Source organism: Oncorhynchus mykiss, unplaced genomic scaffold (genome assembly GCF_013265735.2).
Source record: "Oncorhynchus mykiss isolate Arlee unplaced genomic scaffold, USDA_OmykA_1.1 un_scaffold_121, whole genome shotgun sequence".
Classification (NCBI taxonomy): domain Eukaryota; kingdom Metazoa; phylum Chordata; class Actinopteri; order Salmoniformes; family Salmonidae; genus Oncorhynchus; species Oncorhynchus mykiss.
The window spans coordinates 449,354-471,500 of NW_023493662.1; the positions used below are offsets into that span (position 1 = coordinate 449,354).

At 42.6% G+C, this 22,147-nt stretch overlaps 2 protein-coding genes across 2 annotated transcripts in view; one reads left to right on the forward strand and one right to left on the reverse strand.

The window, feature by feature from the left end:
* LOC110516932 (E3 ubiquitin/ISG15 ligase TRIM25-like) overlaps positions 1-22,147 on the reverse strand; it is a 538,607-nt gene that overhangs the window by 404,138 nt on the left and 112,322 nt on the right. The gene's annotated exons all lie outside the window — the stretch shown is intronic.
* Positions 5,094-12,722, forward strand: LOC110511244 (tripartite motif-containing protein 16-like). The gene is made up of 7 exons (XM_036972232.1): positions 5,094-5,738; positions 6,173-6,268; positions 9,649-9,882; positions 10,699-10,858; positions 10,984-11,043; positions 11,275-11,511; positions 12,433-12,722. Exons 1-7 carry the CDS (start codon positions 5,142-5,144, stop codon positions 12,462-12,464), a joined length of 1,416 nt encoding a protein of 471 aa, XP_036828127.1. The 5' UTR covers positions 5,094-5,141; the 3' UTR covers positions 12,465-12,722.

Here is a 22,147-nt window from a genome sequence, read left to right on the forward strand (position 1 = left end):
ACATCGAATAGAGATAAACTTGAGGAACAGAATAGACCTGTGTGGTTTCCAATCATCTTTGCTTCTGAGCAACTTGGTCACACGGCATAAGACAAAGAGCCTCTGAGAGTGACCACAGTTCTTCAGACCATCCTGTCCTTTTCGTATCTTCCAAGTGCACATCTGTGTGGAGATATGAAGAGAACAGAGGCTAGCTTGGTAGAGAAAGGAATAACAGACCTGTCGTTATCACTTGTTTGTGCGCTATGACCTCACAGACCCGATACACATAAGCACAAGAAGGAAACAAGGTAGAATATGATGCTCCCATCTGACAGGGAGAGGTGGAGCCAACCATGAATAAACTGTTTTGTGTTTTCTGTATTATTGGGCTCTCAATGATCACCTACGGGAGGTCCTTGACCAGCTCCATTATTGATCACCTACGGGAGGTCGTTGACCAGCTCCATTATTGATCACCTACGGGAGGTCCTTGACTACCACAGTATTTTACGCAAGATTTTCTGCGGGAGACACCATGTCACCATGACATCTTGCTAAATATGGTCCCTTACGGCTATTCTTCAATGGAAATGCGTAAAAAGACGTCACAATGCTGTAGACACCTTAGGGAATACGTGGAAAACGTAAGCTTATTCGTAGCTCATTCACAACCATATAAGGAATCATTGGCATGAAGCGGTTTCAAAAAATGCGGCACTTCCTGGTTTGATTTTTATCTGGGTTTCGCCTGTAACATCAGTTCTGTTGCACTCACAGACTATATCTTTGCAGTTTTGGAAACGTCAGAGTGTTTTCTATCCAAAGCTGTCAATTATATGCATAGTCGAGCATCTTTTCGTGACAAAATATCTTGTTTAAAACGGGAACGTTTTTCATCCAAAAATCTAAATAGTGCCCCCTAACACTTAACTGTTTGAAGCTGGTGTACAAAACCGAAAGTAAAAGATGCAAAAACTAAAGAATGGGAAACATAGAAATAGCGTGCATAGAACTGATCTACAGCTGATTAGACTTGTTTTAAAAGAGAATGACAGATCTATAACACATATTTCTATGTGAATTCAATATTCATTGAGATTTTAAATCTCTGTTTTCAAGAGTGTTCTGGTCTAGGTAGGCAGCACCAAGTCACAATTACAGACAGACAACATGAACCACTACAAGTAATCTAGTAAAAAAAACAAATAAAAAACATTGACAGGTCAGGGAATCAGCCTCAAAATCCTTCATCAGTGATTTAAAAACACCAATCGGGACAAGTTCTTCCAGTTTAAAATTATTTTGTAAGGCGTTCCAAGATGATGGCGCAGAGCACATAAAAGCCCTTTTACCAAATTCAGTTCGGACGTTTGGAACATTTGGAACATTTGGAACATTTGGAACAGTTGGAACAGTTGGAACATTTGGAACATTTGGAACAGTTGGAACAGTTGGAACAGTTGGAACATTTGGAACATTTGGAACATTTGGAACATTTGGAACAGTTGGAACAGTTGGCAGGATAAAGTCCAGCGAACGAAGAGAGTACCCACCACATTTCTGAACCACCACATTTCTGAACAATAAAAATGCCCCCCAAAAATGGTAGTAAATCCAAAATGGCTTTGTAAATAAAAGTATACCAGTGACTGAGCCTACAATTGACTAGAGAAGGCCAGCCAACCCTGATATACAAAGTGCAGTGGTGTGTAAGGGTTTTGCAGTTTATAATACATCTCAATGGTAAAGGAGTCAATTGATCTCAAACACTGAATGGAAGCATTCATATATAAAATATCCCCATAGTCTAGTAAAGGCATAAATGTAGCAGATACTAGCCTCCTTCCAGCCTCCTCCTAGTTTCCAATTTAACCTGGTTAAATAAAGGTGAAATAAAAAAAATAAACACAGGCCTTATTCCTAAAATAAAATCCCAACTTCAACTCAAATTATTTTGTAAATTGCTGAATCTGCTGTGGTGATGACAGTAATACTCAGGATGTAGAACACAGTTATCTAGCTGCTGTGGTGATGACAGTAATACCCAGGATGTAGAACACAGTTATCTATCTGCTGTGGTGATGACAGTAATACTCAGGATGTAGAACACAGTTATTTATCTGCTGTGGTGATGACAGTAATACCCAGGATGTAGAACACAGTTATCTATCTGCTGTGGTGATGACAGTAATACCCAGGATGTAGAACACAGTTATCTATCTGCTGTGGTGATGACAGTAATACTCAGGATGTAGAACACAGTTATCTATCTGCTGTGGTGATGACAGTAATACCCAGGATGTAGAACACAGTTATTTATCTGCTGAGGTGATGACAGTAATTCCCAGGATGTAGAACACAGTTATCTATCTGCTGTGGTGATGACAGTAATACTCAGGATGTAGAACACCGTTATCTATCTGCTGCGGTGATGACAGTAATACCCAGGATGCAGAACACAGTTATCTAGCTGCTGTGGTGATGACAGTAATACCCAGGATGTAGAACACAGGTATCTAGCTGCTGTGGTGATGACAGTAATACCCAGGATGTAGAACACAGTTATCTAGCTGCTGTGGTGATGACAGTAATACTCAGGATGTAGAACACAGGTATCTATCTGCTGTGGTGATGACAGTAATACCCAGGATGTAGAACACAGTTATCTATCTGCTATGGTGATGACAGTAATGCTGGGGGAGGTGCTGGGTAAACCCCAGGATGTAGAACACAGTTATCTATCTGCTATGGTGATGACAGTAATACCCAGGATGTAGAACACAGTTATCTATCTGCTATGGTGATGACAGTAATGCTGGGGGAGGTGCTGGGTAAACCCCAGGATGTAGAACACAGTTATCTATCTGCTATGGTGATGACAGTAATGCTGGGGGAGGTGCTGGGTAAACCCCAGGATGTAGAACACAGTTATCTATCTGCTGTGGTGATGACAGTAATACTGGAGGAGGTCCTGGGTAAACCCCAGGATGTAGAACACAGTTATCTATCTGCTATGGTGATGACAGTAATGCTGGGGGAGGTGCTGGGTAAACCCCAGGATGTAGAACACAGTTATCTATCTGCTGTGGTGATGACAGTAATACCCAGGATGTAGAACACAGTTATCTATCTGCTGTGGTGATGACAGTAATACTGGGGGAGGTGCTGGGTAAACCCCAGGATGTAGAACACAGTTATCTATTTGCTGTGGTGATGACAGTAATACCCAGGATGTAGAACACAGTTATCTATCTGCTGTGGTGATGACAGTAATACCCAGGATGTAGAGCACAGTTATCTATCTGCTGTGGTGATGACAGTAATACCCAGGATGTAGAGCACAGTTATCTATCTGCTGTGGTGATGACAGTAATACTGGGGGAGGTGCTGGGTAAACCCCAGGATGTAGAACACAGTTATCTATTTGCTGTGGTGATGACAGTAATACCCAGGATGTAGAACACAGTTATCTATCTGCTGAGGTGATGACAGTAATACCCAGGATGCAGAACACAGTTATCTATCTGCTGTGGTGATGACAGTAATACTGGAGGAGGTGCTGGGTAAACCCCAGGATGTAGAACACAGTTATCTATCTGCTGTGGTGATGACAGTAATACTGGAGGAGGTGCTGGGTAAACCCCAGGATGTAGAACACAGTTATCTATCTGCTGTGGTGATGACAGTAATACCCAGGATGTAGAACACAGTTATCTATCTGCTGTGGTGATGACAGTAATACCCAGGATGTAGAACACAGTTATCTATCTGCTGCGGTGATGACAGTAATACCCAGGATGTAGAACACAGTTATCTATCTGCTGTGGTGATGACAGTAATACCCAGGATGTAGAACACAGTTATCTATCTGCTGAGGTGATGACAGTAATACCCAGGATGTAGAACACATGGACATCTACCACGATCAGATTAGAGACGTAAGGGAGATGAGACATCTACCACTTTCAGATTAGAGCCGTAAGGGAGAATAGACATCTACCACCCCACTAACACTATCATATTAGAGCCATAAGGGAGCCTAGACATCTACCACTATCAGATTAGAGCCATATCAGATTAGAGCCAGAAGGGAGACTAGACATCTACCACCCCACTACCACTATTAGATTAGAGCCATAAGGGACACTAGACATCTACCACCCCACTACGACTATCAGATTAGACCCATAAGGGAGTCTAGGCATCTTTCACCCCACTACCACTATCAGAATAGAGCCAACAGGGAGACTCGGCATCTACCACCCCACTACCACTATTAGATTAGAGCCATAAAGGAGACCAGACATCTACCACTATCAGATTAGAGCCGTAAGGGAGAAGAGACATCTACCACCCCACTACAACTATCAGATTAGACCCATAAGGGAGGCTAGACATCTACCACCCCACTACCACTTTCAGATTAGAGCTGTAAGGGAGACTAGACATCTACCACTAACAGATTAGAGCCGTAAGGGAGACTAGACATCTACCACCCCACTACCACTTTCAGATTAGAGCCATAAGGGAGACTAGACATCTACCACTATCAGATTAGAGCCGTAAGGGAGAAGAGACATCAACCACCCCACTACAACTATCAGATTAGACCCATAATAGAGACTAGACATCTAACACTATCAGATTAGAGCCATAAGGGAGAATAGACATCTACCACTAACAGATTAGAGCCGTAAGGGAGACTAGACATCTACCACCCCACTACCACTATCAAAATAGAGCAATAAGGGAGACTCAACATCTACCACTAATATACCACACCTAATCAGGCCTTATTGATGAATTACAACACATAGGTGTATTAAGGCATCAAAAGGTCATTAAAATAATGATACATACGTACTTCATAGAAACTGTTACCCTTCATATATTCTAACAACTCACATTTTAAGATTCATTATGTCATTTGTTCCATGTTAAGGGCTCTAACCTTGGAACAAAACTATTTGTCTCCCTCTTGCTGTTGCATGCAGTTCCTCTCTGTCTTCCTCCATTCCTCTAACCCCTCCCTCCTTCTAACCCCAGCCCTCTGGCAGAACCAGGAAGTCCCTCCCCTTCCCACAAACTCTCTTCTGAGGAAACGAAACTGATCTGAGTCTCTGTGTCGTCGGTCTGTGAGAGAGTGAACAACTGTCCAAATGGCTCAACAGGGAGTTCTGCTGGACCAGGACCAGTTCTGTTGTTCTGTCTGTCTGGATCTACTGAAGGAGCCGGTCACTACTATCTGTGGACACAGTTACTGTAGAATCTGTATTGAGGGCTGCTGGGATCAGGATGATCTGAAAGGGGTCTATAGCTGTCCTCAGTGCAGAGAGACCTTCACTCCAAGGCCTAATCTGAGGAAAAATAACATGTTGGCTGAGCTGGTGGAGAAACTGAGGAAGACAGGACTCCAGGCTGCTCCCCCTCCTGCTCTGTGCTATGCTGGACCTGGAGATGTGGCGTGTGATTTCTGCACTGGGACCAGAAAGCAGAAAGCCCTCATGTCCTGTCTGGCGTGTCTGGCCTCTTACTGTGAGACTCACCTCCAATCTCACTATGAATCTCCTGCTTTCAAGAAGCACAAGCTGGTCAAAGCCACCGCACAACTACAGGAGAAGATCTGCTCTCATCATGACAAACTGCTGGAGGTTTACTGTCGTACCGATCAGCAGTGTATCTGTCTGCTGTGTGTGATGGATGAACATAAAGGCCATGATACAGTGTCAGCTGCAGCAGAGAGGACTGAGAAACAGGTAAGACCAGAACAACTTGTTGGTGACTGTCTGATAAACAAAGAATTAAAGATACAGTAGGAACTAAATCTGTTTGAATATGAGATCATTATATTATATACAATATGAAATGGATCCACAAATATGAACACAAACCTTGAGTATATAGGTATGTTAACCCAGATTCTCCAAATGTATCACCATTTTCTAAAGTCAAACACTATTATCATTCTGAATGGCCTTTTATGAGTCCAACATTCATTCTCAACCCCTTGATACATGTAGGCATACCATAAAAACTATAATCATTCACATAGCAACATAATATCATATTGTAAAGGGACTTCCTCAGGATTGTAGACCTTCCTCTCTATGGGTCCTATGTCACATTACTATACTATTGATCTACTGGACTAATAAAGCTTGATAGCTCATTGAAGAGTGATTCTCCACAGAGGCAGCTGGGGATGAGTCAGCAGAAGGTCCAGCACAGATTCCAGGAGAGAGAGAAGGAGCTGAAGGAGCTCCAACAGGCTGTGGAGTCTTTCAAGGTGAGTATTGTTGACCAGAGGAGACACACCATTTCACTTCTCTCCTCCAATCAGAGAGAGAGAGAGAGAGAGAGAGAGGGGCACCTATCCAATCCCACTGACCCCACTGTTGGGAACCGGCTGTCTGGACCCCTTTCAGAGAATAGACTGGTTCATGTAACCAACTGGGCTGCCTCATCACATAACCATGAGTAACCATGACTGACTCATGTCCCCTATACATTAAAATGGAACTGTCTCACTCTCAATTGAATTAAATTCATAGGGCTTTATTGGCATGGAAATATATGTTTACATTGCCAAAGCAAGTTTAATAGACAATAAACAAAAGTGAAATAAACAATTAGAAATTAACAGTAAACATTACACTTGGAAGTGATTTGGGGGATGGGGGAGGGTCTATTAGAAGTTAGTAGGACTCTTTTATTTTCTCAGAAGTACTGAGTTAGGCAGGAGGATTTAGAGTGGTGTAAACCGTGATTGAACACACTCCAGAACAGTAGGTGACGCCATGCACCTTTAACGTTGGTTTGAGGACCTCCATTATATCATAGAAGAAGAAGTTGGTCTGTGAGGGTTTTGTTGTTCCTGAGGAGGGCTACTATTCTTTTCTCTTTTGGTTTTCAAGTATTTTCAGAATGTATTAAAGCCAAAGCTAAAGCTTCCCTAAGCAATTCAATATATCAGTCAATATATTTTCTCTGTGATTTATTTTCTCTCCGTCAACCGTTCCATCGAATCTTAACCGTCTTACCGGGCGGGCACTAGGACCCGGGGGAGGCTGCTGCTGCAGAGGCTGCTGCACCGCTCGTGACTGTCAGTCCTCCTTGTAGCTCATTGGTTAAGCTGTGGCTCGAGACTGTTAACAGTTAACGGACAGGAAACGGCTCTGACAGGACACATTCATGTCGAGGCAGTGATGTGAATGTGTGGTAAGTTAGAATAGAGAGAGAGAGTTTTCACTACTATAGACTTTGGTCATAATCAAAGCTTTGTTAACCAATAGGTTTTTATGTGAGGCTGCCTGTAAGTTACAGTGTAACAGACGTTACTAACGGTAACGGTGTCTTTTAAATTCGACATAAGTTATGTGGCGATGATATCTAGTTAACGTTGTATTTAATGTAGTGTAATGACCTGACTAGATCATAAAGGAACAATTGTCCAGACAGAGGATTGAGTTACGAATTGACGGTTTATTAGCAACTTTACACAGGCTACTGTTTGGCCTTAGCTCACGCCAAATAAATGAAAGATACCCCACAAGCCAATCGGGACCTTCTCTTGTGAAGCCCAGACGTAAGAGAGAGAACAAAGGCTGAACCTTAACTTCCAATGCCCCGCCCCCTCCACGCCACTCCGCCAACCACCAGGATGCCCGGCATCAGAACATCCCAGGCATTCCTGTGATTGGCAGATAGCAGGTTGATTGGCATGTCGGACCCCGCGAACACTGGGAACTGGTAAGTACAACACAACCACCTACTAGCCGAACACATAACACACAGCTGTCTGTGCGGGTCGCTACAGTAGTTTTACTATCTGTGCCAGGCTATAAATGACACAGATAATATCTAGTTAACGTTGTATTTAATGTAGTTTTACTATCTGTGCCAGGCTATAAATGACACAGATAATATCTAGTTAACGTTGTATTTAATGTAGTTTTACTATCTGTACCAGGCTATAAATGACACAGATAATATCTAGTTAACGTTGTATTTAATGTAGTTTTACTATCTGTGCCAGGCTATAAATGACACAGATAATATCTAGTTAACGTTGTATTTAATGTAGTTTTACTATCTGTGCCAGGCTATAAATGACACAGATAATATCTAGTTAACGTTGTATTTAATGTAGTTTTACTATCTGTGCCAGGCTATAAATGACACAGATAATATCTAGTTAACGTTGTATTTAATGTAGTTTTACTATCTGTGCCAGGCTATAAATGACACAGATAATATCGAGTTAACGTTGTATTTAATGTAGTTTTACTATCTGTGCCAGGCTATAAATGACACAGATAATATCTAGTTAACGTTGTATTTAATGTAGTTTTACTATCTGTGCCAGGCTATAAATGACACAGATAATATCTAGTTAACGTTGTATTTAATTGATCACAGCTTTCTGCTTTCCATGTAGAGTTTTTGGTAAAAAACATTACATTTGACTATTTTGTCAGTAATGGCTGCAAAAATTGGAAAAAAATCTTGATTTATCTTTGTCAAACATGAGATGACGCAAACACACAGAGACAGTGTTGTGGCAAAGCTACCAGGAAACTATCAATCATGGGAACATTGCTCAGATTTGAACATCTGACCCTGCTGGTGATATTGCAGAGAGAAGGGAGTATCTGAGGAGAATTGTTGTGGTCACATCAATGTTAGGAAGACAGGGACTCTCTTTCCGTGCCAATGATGAATCTAGTGAAAACACAAATAGAGGGAACTCTCAATAGTAAAACTAAAATAAAACTCAAACAACTTCCTAGATACATCATGCTGAACTGAGTTTACCAAGAACTACGGTATTGATGTCAAAACAGAAGACATGTTGGTGGACAGAAACTTTCTTGCCCGGAAAAGAGAGGCTGGTGTTCTGTACCTGTCTGTCCATGAGGGAGGAGAGTAGAGCAGGACCAAGAGGTGTTCTGTACCTGTCTGTCCAGGAGGGAGGAGAGTAGAGCAGGACCAAGAGGTGTTCTGTACCTGTCTGTCCAGGAGGGAGGAGAGTAGAGCAGGACCAAGAGGTGTTCTGTACCTGTCTGTCCAGGAGGGAGGAGAGTAGAGCAGGACCAAGAGGTGTTCTGTACCTGTCTGTCCAGGAGGGAGGAGAGTAGAGCAGGACCAAGAGGTGTTCTGTACCTGTCTGTCCAGGAGGGAGGAGAGTAGAGCAGGACCAAGAGGTGTTCTGTACCTGTCTGTCCAGGAGGGAGGAGAGTAGAGCAGGACCAAGAGGTGTTCTGTACCTGTCTGTCCAGGAGGGAGGAGAGTAGAGCAGGACCAAGAGGTGTTCTGTACCTGTCTGTCCAGGAGGGAGGAGAGTAGAGCAGGACCAAGAGGTGTTCTGTACCTGTCTGTCCAGGAGGGAGGAGAGTAGAGCAGGACCAAGAGGTGTTCTGTACCTGTCTGTTCAGGAGGGAGGAGAGTAGAGCAGGACCAAGAGGTGTTCTGTACCTGTCTGTCCAGGAGGGAGGACAAGGCCTGGTGGACCTGGAGAGCAGGGTGGCAGAGTCTCTCTGTCTCTCTCTGTCTCTGTTTCTCTCTCTCTGTCTCACTCTCTCTCTCTCTGTCTGTCTCTCTCCGTCTCTCTCTCTCTGTCTCTTTCTCTCTCTCTCTCTTTCTCTGTCTCTCTCTCTCTCTCTCCAGCGCTCTGCACAGTCAGCAGTGGAGGACAGTGATCAGATCTTTACTGAGCTGATCCGCTCCATTGAGAGAAGGAGCTCTGAGGTGAAGGAGCTGATCAGAGCCCAAGAGAAGGCTCAAGTGAGTCAAGCTGAAGGACTCCTGGAGCAACTGAAGCAGGAGATAGCTGAGCTGAGGAAGAGAAGCACTGAGCTGGAGCAGCTCTCACACACAGAGGATCACATCCATTTCCTCCAGGTAACTAAACTGTCTTGTTACATGTGATATGAAATTAACTTCATGTGAAACTATTCATCTCAATCATTATGTTGTCCTGTCTCTTCCTCTCCCTCTCTCTGTCGGTCTCTCCCTCTCTCTGTCCGTCCCTCTCTCTCTCTCTCTCTGTCTGTCTGTCCCTCTCTCTCTCTCTGTCCGTCCCTGTCTCTCTCTCTGTCCGTCCCTGTCTCTCTCTCTGTCCGTCCCTGTCTCTCTCTCTGTCCGTCCCTGTCTCTCTCTCTGTCCGTCCCTGTCTCTCTCTCTGTCCGTCCCTGTCTCTCTCTCTGTCCGTCCCTGTCTCTCTCTCTGTCCGTCCCTCTCTCTCTGTCCGTCCCTTTCTCTCTGTCCGTCTCTCTCTCTCTGTCCGTCTCTCTCTCTCTCTCTCTGTCTGTCCGTCCTTCTCTCTCTCTCTGTCCGTCCCTCTCTCTCTCTCTCTGTCCGTCCCTCTGTCTCTGTCTGTCCCTCAGTCTCTCTCTCTCTTCAGAGGTATCAGTCTCTCTCCAGAGTTATCAGTCTCTCTCTCTCTCTCTCTTTCTCCAGAGTTATCAGTCTCTCTCTCTCTCTCTCTCTCCAGAGTTATCAGTCTCTCTCTCTCTCTCTCTCCAGAGTTATCAGTCTCTCTCTCTCTCTCCAGAGTTATCAGTCTCTCTCTCTCTCTCCAGAGTTATCAGTCTCTCTCTCTCTCTCTCTCTCTCTCCAGTTATCAGTCTCTCTCTCTCTCTCCAGTTATCAGTCTCTCTCTCTCTCTCTCTCTCTCTCTCTCTCCAGAGTTATCAGTCCCTCTCTCTCTCTCTCCAGAGTTATCAGTCTCTCTCCAGTATCAGTGTATCTTCAGACTTACCCAGCATCGTTGTCCGTCCTCTTCAGTACTTTGGAGATGTGAGTAAGACTGTGTCTGAACTGAGAGAGAAACTAGAAGACTTCCTTAAAGGAGAATGGACCAAGATCTCCACTACAGGTGTGTTGAAAACAATAAGAACATCAACTTTAGACCATTGAAAGATCCCTACTAGTCATATACATGTGGAATATGGTCTGATGATAACATTCCCTCTCTCTGTCAATGTGTTTGTGTGTCTGTAGTGAATATAGTGGATGTTGTACTGCCTCCAGAGCCCAAGACCAGAGAACAGTTGTTACAATGTGAGTCTCTTTATTGTGAAGTAACTAACAGTCTCTTTTTACTGACACTCCTAACAATCCCTCTAGAAATATATAGCAATAGTAGATCTAATCAAAGACTGGGTATCTATCTGACTCCTCATATTTCTCTGATTTGATCTCTGCTGTGCTCTAATCAAAGACAGGGTAGATACAGTATCTGACTTAACTTATTGTTCTGACTCCCCTCATTGGTCTCTGCTCTTCTCCCAGATTCCTGTCATCTCACACTGGACCCAAACACAGCAAACAGACACCTCTCTCTGTCTGAAGGGAACAGAAAGGTGACCAATACAGGCCATGTCCAACCACATCCTGACCATCCAGACAGATTCACCAACTACAGGCAGGTTCTGTGTAGAGAGGGTCTGTCTGGACGCTGTTACTGGGAGGTGGAGTGGACTGGTGATGTTGATACAGCAGTCTCATATAAAGACATCAGCAGAACAGGTGGATTTGGACTCAATATCAAGTCCTGGAGTTTATATTACGATAGAGGTGTTTATTGGTTCAGACACAATAATGTTGAGACTAAAGTATCAGGCCCTCAGTCCTCCAGAGTAGGAGTGTACCTGGATCACAAGGCAGGTACTCTGTCCTTCTACAGTGTCTCTGACACAATGACCCTCCTCCACAGAGTCCAGACCACATTCACTCAACCCCTCTATCCTGGGTTTAGTCTCTATAATGATATTGGTACTGCTGAGCTGGTTAAACTGTAGTAGGGTCCACATAGATACTAGTCATGCTGGTGTAGTCTATAGCTGAGCTGGTTAAACTGTAGTAGGGTCCACATAGATACTAGTCATGCTGGTGTAGTCTATAGCTGAGCTGGTTAAACTGTAGTAGGGTCCACATAGATACTAGTCATGCTGGTGTAGTCTATAGCTGAGCTGGTTAAACTGTAGTAGGGTCCACATAGATACTAGTCATGCTGGTGTAGTCTATAGCTGAGCTGGTTAAACTGTAGTAGGGTCCACATAGATACTAGTCATGCTGGTGTAGTCTATAGCTGAGCTGGTTAAACTGTAGTAGGGTCCACATAGATACTAGTCATGCTGGTGTAGTCTATAGCTGAGCTGGTTAAACTGTAGTAGGGTCCACATAGATACTAGTCATGCTGGTGTAGTCTATAGCTGAGCTGGTTAAACTGTAGTAGGGTCCACATAGATACTAGTCATGCTGGTGTAGTCTATAGCTGAGCTGGTTAAACTGTAAACTGATTTGTTATTAATTAAAATTCAATACAATGTTTTAATCTTGTACATTTCCATGAATCATGATGTCTGGTGTTGATGTGTATTGGTTGTCATTCAGAACCATTGATATGTTTTCTCAGTTGGTTCTCTGTCTCTATGTAATTCTCCTCAGTATCATTGATCAGCTTGTTGGCTCGGTCCTAATTGATGTGTTCTCTGTCACCTGGAGCTGCATGGAAAATGGTCCAGTAACTAAAGGACAATTCAGGACTAGTCAGCCCACTACAAGCTGGTAGACTTCCTTTCATTGAAGTGGGCCTCAATCTAAATGGTAACTTTGTATTGATAGTCCATACTGGTCTTTACTATGGTTCTACATACAGTATCTGTATTGATAGTCCATACTGGTCTTTACTATGGTTCTACATACAGTACCTGTATTGATAGTCCATACTGGTCATTACTATGGTTCTACATACAGTACCTGTATTGATAGTCCATACTGGTCTTTACTATGGTTCTACATACAGTACCTGTATTGATAGTCCATACTGGTCTTTACTATGGTTCTATATACAGTATCTGTATTGATAGTCCATACTGGTCTTTACTATGGTTCTACATACAGTACCTGTATTGATAGTCCATACTGGTCTTTACTATGGTTCTACATACAGTACCTGTATTGATAGTCCATACTTGTCTTTACTATGGTTCTACATACAGTACCTGTATTGATAGTCCATACTGGGCTTTACTATGGTTCTACATACAGTACCTGTATTGATAGTCCATACTGGGCTTTATTAAAAAAGTAAAACCCTATGGACCTGAAAGGGACTGCAGTGTTATCCAGTCTCCAGCAGGGGGCAGTAAAACCCTATGGACCTGAAAGGGACTGCAGTGTGCTCCAGTCTCCAGCAGGGGGCAGTAAAACCCTATGGACCTGAAAGGGACTGCAGTGTGCTCCAGTCTCCAGCAGTTGGCGGTAAAACTAATTTGAATAACCAATCAACTTGTCTCATAAAGCAATGGTTAAATAGAGTAGAAACTGGTGTTTCTCATTCATTTTATAATTAAATCCCACCTGTTTCTATCATTTCTAGTGAGATTGTTCTGGTCTCACCAAAAAGTCAGGATACAGGGCATTTGACACCATTAAATGTTCCCTCTCCCTTTTCTTTCCCTGTCCTTCACAAACCATTTCAAAACCTTCCAAACATTTCCATCCTTCTGCAAACCCAATTTACAACTGAATTGAAAAGACCCCATCCAAGATAAATCCCACAGTATCAACACCACTAATGCATATTCGTAACCAGTAAATTGTGTCTGTGCTGGTGAACCGTAGGTCAAAAACACACCTGAACAAGGCCTCACTTATCTGGAAGTCTGTTTATGGCCTAATCCAGATACTTTTATACTGCTCCCCCCGATACCACAGTCTCCGGGGACATTCCAACGAGAGATAATGAAACCCCCTTTTCTGGAAAAGAAATTGTACATTTCGTTAGCATTCACTATGTTACATTTTAATCAGCAAGCCAAAAGTATTAATTATAAACCAAACATGATAATTGTAAATCCACTGTCCTTTACTCTCATCATTAAATGTATTAATTATAAACTAAACATGATCATTGTAAATCCACTGTCTTTACTCTCATCATTAAATGTATGAATTATAAACCAAACATGATAATTGTAAATCCACTGTCTTTACTCTCATCATTAAATGTATGAATTATAAACCAAACATGATAATTGTAAATCCACTGTCCTTACTCTCATCATTAAATGTATTAATTATAAACTAAACATGATAATTGTAAATCCACTGTCTTTACTCTCATCACGTATGTTTTATTCAGTCCTATTCTCCATAACCACCACAATGTTCAGGAACTAACTGAAAACATGTCCACTTCATTTTAGGTTTAGTAACCCCTTTGCTAATTCCTCGTTACCCCTCCACCCCTTTCCTACATTCTAGAAATCTATTTCAGAATAAAACCACATCAAATTTAAATCGATATCAGAATAAAACCACATCAAATGTAAATCTATTTCAGAATAAAACCACATCAAATGTAAATCTATATCAGAATAAAACCACATTCAACATCTCATGAGATCAAAAAACACAAGACTTTCTGAGTTAACTAGGAGTGTTTGGCCATATAATTTAAATGTGTTCCCTTTAGAATCCCTTCCCCTGGCATTTCACCAGATTCTTCATCCCGAAATACGTTTTCCTGGGATCCCTGGCCTCTAATAAAAAGTTGGGTAAGACGTGATCTCATACAACATCCTTCACATAGAATCTGTAACCTCTATGAAACACTATAGATCGAACTGAGGCTATACACCGATATGTGAAATTTCCTCTCCTGCTGCTCTCAAAAGGATTTGTTGTTGCTCTTTTGAAAAAGCTGCAAACGCATGTATAGCGCCATTTCCTTAGAATGCAGCAGGTTCCAGTCCCACGTTGTTATTTTGGTATTTTTTTGTGTTCTATTAAAAGTATCATGAACACTTACCTCTCTGCGCATTGGTCCTCCGATCCTTCCTATTACTCCTCAGGAGAGGAGGACGACAGCCATTACAGTCGTTTTGATCACAGGTTTCAAACCTGCCATCAAAGCCGAAATACAAATTATATCAATGTCCTCAAATACCCAGTCTCTTTGTAGCTAAGTACATCTATTAATTATATCAATGTCCTCACATACCCAGTCTTTTTGTGCTAAGTACATCTATTAATTATATCAATGTCCTCACATACCCAGTCTTTTTGTAGCTAAGTACATCTATTAATTATGTCAATGTCCTTACATACCCAGTCTTTTTGTAGCTAAGTACATCTATTAATTCCCCATATTCCAGAAGAATTGGTAGAAAGCTCTCGCGCTTCTTTCAGCGACTCCATGGCTTTATTAAAATCCTCCATCTTACAGGGAGAAACGGGGTCGTTATTATTCCCAAACCTTTCCCTTCTTTAAATAATACACACCTTCTATTAACTATTTTCCAAGGCAGCGCTACCCACTTCCCCGGATAATAATTCATTGGTCACAACACTTAATACATTGTATTAGAAACTAAACTATAAAGTTTGCAAATGTATTACTGGAGAATATGGATGACTTAATGTCTTATTCCAGTATTGCACCTTAAATATCACTATTATTAATAACCCATGTTACCAAATCATTCACACTTGTCTTCCTATTTCCACATAATCTTTCATAACAGTTAAACTTTTCTGGGTTCCTTCCTGCACACTGCTCAGTCTCCCCTGTCCTTTCCAGGTCCTTTTATTTTACCTGAGAGGCCACAGAGGGAGTCTCCTTCTCATCTTCCACCTTTGTTTCTCTCTTTATTTCCACCACTCTGGACACCAGGGGGTTTTACCCACTGGTGTATGGTGGGGGTTTTACCCACTGGTGCATGGTGGAGGTTTTACCCACTGGTGCATGGTGGGGGTTTTACCCACTGGTGTATGGTGGAGGTTTTACCCACTGGTGCATGGTGGAGGTTTTACCCACTGGTGCATGGTGGAGGTTTTACCCACTGGTGCAAGGTGGGGGTTTTACCCACTGGTGCATGGTGGAGGTTTTACCCACTGGTGTATGCTGGAGGTTTTACCCACTGGTGCATGGTGGGGGTTTTACCCACTGGTGCATGGTGGGGGTTTTACCCACTGGTGCATGGTGGGGGTTTTACCCACTGGTGCATGGTGGATGTTTAACCCACTGGTGTATGGTGGAGGTTTTACCCACTGGTGTATGGTGGAGGTTTTACCCACTGGTGCATGGTGGAGGTTTTACCCACTGGTGCATGGTGGAGGTTTTACCCACTGGTGTATGGTGGAGGTTTTACCCACTGGTGCATGGTGGGGGTTCTGCCAACCATTCCACCTTCTTCCTGTCGGACTTTTCATTCTTTCTTCAACATTCCTCCAGTTTTCTTTATACTTTCCAACAATCCTTCTGCTTTGAACATGTTTAGCACCTCGTGTTCTCTTTTATTGATCATTTTCTTTCCTGTGTCACTTGTTTTATGTGTTTTTATTAGAGTTTCCATTTCCTCACATACTGAGACATCAAATGTTCCCTCCTCTGTCCTTTACTGATTCACTTCCTCAACACAGCCAAGCAGTAACCACAGGGTTTTACCTGTCTGACTAGTAACCACAGGGTTTTACCTGTCTGAGTAGTCCTTTACTGATTCACTTCCTCAACACAGCCAAGCGGTAACAACAGGATCTTTGCCTATCTGAGCAGTCCCTAATTGATTCACTTCATCTTCACAATAGGCGGTCAACATAGGTATTTTTGCCTGTCTGAGTAGTCCCCTATCGATACACTTCCTAGACATTATAGGACAGTAACCATAGGTCTTTTTGTCTGTCTGATCAGTCCCCTATCGATACACTTCCTCGACACTATAGGACAGTAACCACAGGTCTTTAATTTAAATATATTCAACCATGCAGATGGACAGTTCCAGCTCCAAACTGGATGGAACAGAACAGTCAACAGTCAACAGGACAGATGAATGAGATGGAATAAATGCCCCAGATGAATTGAATGACTCACCTGATTCAATAAGATGAATGTTTGGGCGCAAACTCAAACAGTTCTAATCAAACAAGTCTGAATAAACTGAATCAGACAACACAATCCTAACTCAAACAGACTGAACAAACAAGTCTGGCCACACTGAATCAGACAACACAATCCTAACTCAAACAGACTGAACAAACAAGTCTGGCCAAACTGAATCAGACAACACAATCCTAGACATCCTGGTCCGTGACTGGGCTGGATTTCTTCCTGTAGTCCGTGATTGACTGTAGACCCTGCCACATGCCTCTTGTGTCTGAGCCGTTGAATTGAGATTCTACTTTGTCTCTGTACTGGCGCTTAGCTTGTTTGATAGCCTTGCGGAGGGAATAGCTGCACTGTTTGTATTCGGTCATGTTACCAGACACCTTGCCCTGATTAAAAGCAGTGGTTTGCGCTTTCAGCTTCACACGAATGCTGCCATCAATCCACGGTTTCTGGTTAGGGAATGTTTTAATCGTTGCTATGGGAACGACATCTTCAACGCACGTTCTAATGAACTCGCACACCGAATCAGCGTATTCGTCAATGTTGTTATCTGACGCAATACGAAACATCTCCCAGTCCACGTGATGGAAGCAGTCTTGGAGTGTGGAGTCAGCTTGGTCGGACCAGCGTTGGACAGACCTCAGCGTGGGAGCCTCTTGTTTTAGTTTCTGTCTGTAGGCAGGGATCAACAAAATGGAGTCGTGGTCAGCTTTTCCGAAAGGGGGGCGGGGCAGGGCCTTATATGCGTCGCGGAAGTTAGAGTAACAATGATCCAAGGTCTTTCCACCCCTGGTTGCGCAATCGATATGCTGATAAAATTTAGGAAGTCTTGTTTTCAGATTAGCCTTGTTAAAATCCCCAGCTACAATGAATGCAGCCTCCGGATAAATCGTTTCCAGTTTGCAGAGAGTTAAATAAAGTTCGTTCAGAGCCATCGATGTGTCTGCTTGGGGGGGGATATATACGGCTGTGATTATAATCGAAGAGAATTCTCTTGGTAGATAATGCGGTCTACATTTGATTGTGAGGAATTCTAAATCAGGTGAACAGAAGGATTTGAGTTCCTGTATGTTTCTTTCATCACACCATGTCACGTTGGCCATGAGGCATACGCCTCCGCCCCTCTTCTTACCAGAAAGATGTTTGTTTCTGTCAGCGCGATGCGTGGAGAAACCCGTTGGCTGCACCGCTTCGGATAGAGTCTCTCCAGTGAGCCATGTTTCAGTGAAGCAAAGGACGTTACAGTCTCTGATGTCCCTCTGGAATGCTACCCTTGCTCGGATTTCATCAACCTTGTTGTCAAGAGACTGGACATTGGCAAGAAGAATGCTAGGGAGTGGTGCACGGTGTGCCCGTCTCCGGAGTCTGACCAGAAGACCGCCTCGTTTCCCTCTCTTTCGGAGTCGTTTTTTTGGGTCGCTGCATAGGATCCACTCCGTTGTCCTGTTTGTAAGGCAGAACACAGGATCCGCGTCGCGAAAAACATATTCTTGGTCGTACTGATGGTGAGTTGACGCTGATCTTATATTCAGTAGTTCTTCTCGACTGTATGTAATGAAACCTAAGATGACCTGGGGTACTAATGTAAGAAATAACACGTAAAAAAACAAAAAACTGCATAGTTTCCTAGGAACGCGAAGCGAGGCGGCCATCTCTGTCGGCGCCGGAAGTTACTGTAACTATAACTATAACTACTGTAACAAACTGAATCAGACAACACAATCCTAACTCAAACAGACTGAACAAACTGAATCAGACAACACAATCCTAACTCAAACAGACTGAACAAACTGAATCAGACAACACAATCCTAACTCAAACAGACTGAACAGACTGGTCAGATGAACCACCTGAACAAGACAGGTGAATAACTCCACTCAACTGAACCATCCAGAACAGATGAAACACACAACTCCCAATCTGCAGCCACAATATTATTTATTTTATTCTGTTACAGCCCTTAAAGCTTTTTCATTTGTTCATGTTTATTCTTCCATTATTTTGCATTCATTTATTGAATTCAAAAGCTCCCGATATTTTTAGTTCAATAAATTTGGAGAGACCTACTTGGTGTTTTTATTGCTCTCGAAACGAATCACACAAACTGTAACTATAAGTAAAAACTGGGGCGGCAGGTAGTCTAGTGGTTAGAGCATTGGACTAATCATTTGAAAGGTTGCAACATCAAATCCCCGAGCTGAATAGGCAAAAATCTGTTGTTCTGCCCCTGAACAAGGCAGTTAACCCACTGTTCCCCAGTAGGCCGTCAATGTAAATAATAATTTGTTCTTAATTGACTTGTCTAGTTAAATACAAACAGCTTACCTCTCATCTAGGTGGCCACCTGCTTGCGCAATTCGTCCAGAAAGACCCGTCTGCAGTCACAGAGTTTTCCACCATTTGCTGGTCCCTTGTAGCCACTCCTGGCAAGCTCGCCATTTATGTTGTGGAAATATTCGCTCAATCACATTTCTCAGATACCAGATCTTGTGAATTCAAATAGACTTTATTACAAAGTAACAAGCCGAGCTGGGCCATGGACCAACTGCCGGACTCAGTCTCAGTCCACTCCTTTTATACAGTTTCATGCTTATAGAAGTGTCATCGTCCCTCCACTTTATGCTAATAACCAGATCCCCTCGGCTTTTCTCCACCATTGTTTCCAAATCTAAGTTCTTTCCTCTAGGCGGGGTTCCCCTCCCCTCTAGTTCCTTGGATCAATTATATTGGTGCCGCACCTATACATTATTTCCAGGAAATAATAAGTACAGATAACTATAGGTCACTATAGAATTATACCATTAAGTACAGATCACTATAGTTTATTATATAATTATACCAATAACTACAGATAACTATAGTTCATCATAGAATTATACCAATAAGTACAGATTACTATAGTTCATTATAGAATTATACCAATAAGTACAGATCACTATAGTTTATTATATAATTATACCAATAACTACAGATAACTATAGTTCACTATAGAATTATACCAATCAGTACAGATAACTATAGTTCATTATAGAATTATACCAATAAGTACAGATAACTATAGTTCATTATAGAATTATACCAATAAGTACAGATCACTATAGTTCACTATATAATTATACCAATAAGTAAACTCGTTTTAGTGCCCCCTGCTGGAGACTGGAGCACACTGCAGTCCCTTTCAGGTCCATAGGGTTTCACTGCCCCCTGCTGGAGACTGAAGCACACTGCAGTCCCTTTCAGGTCCATAGGGTTTTACTGCCCCCTGCTGGAGACTGGAGCACACTGCAGTCCCTTTCAGGTCCATATGGTTTTACTGCCCCCTGCTGGAGACTGGAGCACACTGCAGTCCCTTTCAGGTCCATAGGGTTTTACTGCCCCCTGCTGGAGACTGGAGCACACTGCAGTCCCTTTCAGGTCCATTGGGTTTTACTGCCCCCTGCTGGAGACTGGAGCACACTGCAGTCCCTTTCAGGTCCATAGGGTTTTACTGCCCCCTGCTGTAGACTGGAGCACACTGCAGTCCCTGGCTTACTTTGTGCAGCCGGATGATGAGGCCCTCAGGTACAGATACTGTATGTAGAACCATAGTAAAGACCAGTATGGACTATCAATACAGATACTGTATGTAGAACCATAGTAAAGACCAGTATGGACTATCAATACAGATACTGTATGTAGAACCATAGTAAAGACCAGTATGGACTATCAATACAGGTACTGTATGTAGAACCATAGTAAAGACCAGTATGGACTATCAATACAGGTACTGTATGTAGAACCATAGTAAAGACCAGTATGGACTATCAATACAGATACTGTATGTAGAACCATAGTAAAGACCAGTATGGACTATCAATACAGATACTGTATGTAGAACCATAGTAAAGACCAGTATGGACTATCAATACAGATACTGTATGTAGAACCATAGTAAAGCCCAGTATGGACTATCAATACAGGTACTGTATGTAGAACCATAGTAAAGACCAGTATGGACTATCAATACAGATACTGTATGTAGAACCATAGTAAAGACCAGTATGGACTATCAATACAGATACTGTATGTAGAACCATAGTAAAGACCAGTATGGACTATCAACACAGATACTGTATGTAGAACCATAGTAATGACCAGTATGGACTATCAATACAGATACTGTATGTAGAACCATAGTAAAGACCAGTATGGACTATCAATACAGATACTGTATGTAGAACCATAGTAAAGACCAGTATGGACTATCAATACAGGTACTGTATGTAGAACCATAGTAAAGACCAGTATGGAGTGGGCTGACTAGTCCTGAATTGTCCTTTAGTTCCTGGACGATTTTCCATGCAGCTCCAGGTGACAGAGAACACATCAATTAGGACCGAGCCAACAAGCTGATCAATGATACTGAGGAGAATTACATAGAGACAGAGAACCAACTGAGAAAACATATCAATGGTTCTGAATGACAACCAATATACATCAACACCAGACATCATGATTCATGGAAATGTACAAGATTAAAACACACATTGTCCAGTAAAACTGTACTTAACAAGTCACATAAATTACATGGACTCATTCTGTCAAAGTTTTTACTGCCAGGAGACGTAGCCAGGAAAACTCCTGTCTCCTAATAGAAGACCAGAGGATTCAGTGGTGTCTTGTTTACCTGCAGGACACCCTCTTGATTCTAGGAGACCAGAGGATTCAGTGGTGTCTTGTTTACCAATAAATTCATCAGTCTCTGTTTCAATCTGACATCAACTGTTGAAAACATTCCTCTCAAATATCTTGTTTCTTCTGGGACATAAATACATCTGGTTAATACCAGTTCATTATCTGCTTGTTTCTTCTGGGACATAAATACATCTGGTTAATACCAGTTCATTATCTGCTTGTTTCTTCTGGGACATAAATACATCTGGTTAATACCAGCTCATTATCTGCTTGTTTCTACTGGAAGACATTCCTGTCCCTCACCATTTCCTCCATTGTCCTCTCCTGCTGGTCAGTATATCATTCCTGTCCCTCACCATTTCCTCCACTGTCCTCTCCTGCTGGTCAGTATATCATTCCTGTCCCTCACCATTTCCTCCACTGTCCTCTCCTGCTGGTCAGTATATCATTCCTGTCCCTCACCATTTCCTCCACTGTCCTCTCCTGCTGGTCAGTATATCATTCCTGTCCCTCACCATTTCCTCCACTGTCCTCTCCTGCTGGTCAGTATATCATTCCTGTCCCTCACCATTTCCTCCACTGTCCTCTCCTGCTGGT

Coding starts and splice junctions, on each gene's coding strand:
- LOC110511244 (XM_036972232.1), top strand. CDS start 5,142: ATGGCTCAACAGGGAGTTCTGCTGGACCAGGACCAGTTCTGTTGTTCT. Junction 9,883..10,698: donor ATCACATCCATTTCCTCCAG/GTAACTAAACTG, acceptor CTCTCTCTCCAG/AGTTATCAGTCTCTCTCCAG. Junction 10,859..10,983: donor GACCAAGATCTCCACTACAG/GTGTGTTGAAAA, acceptor GTGTGTCTGTAG/TGAATATAGTGGATGTTGTA.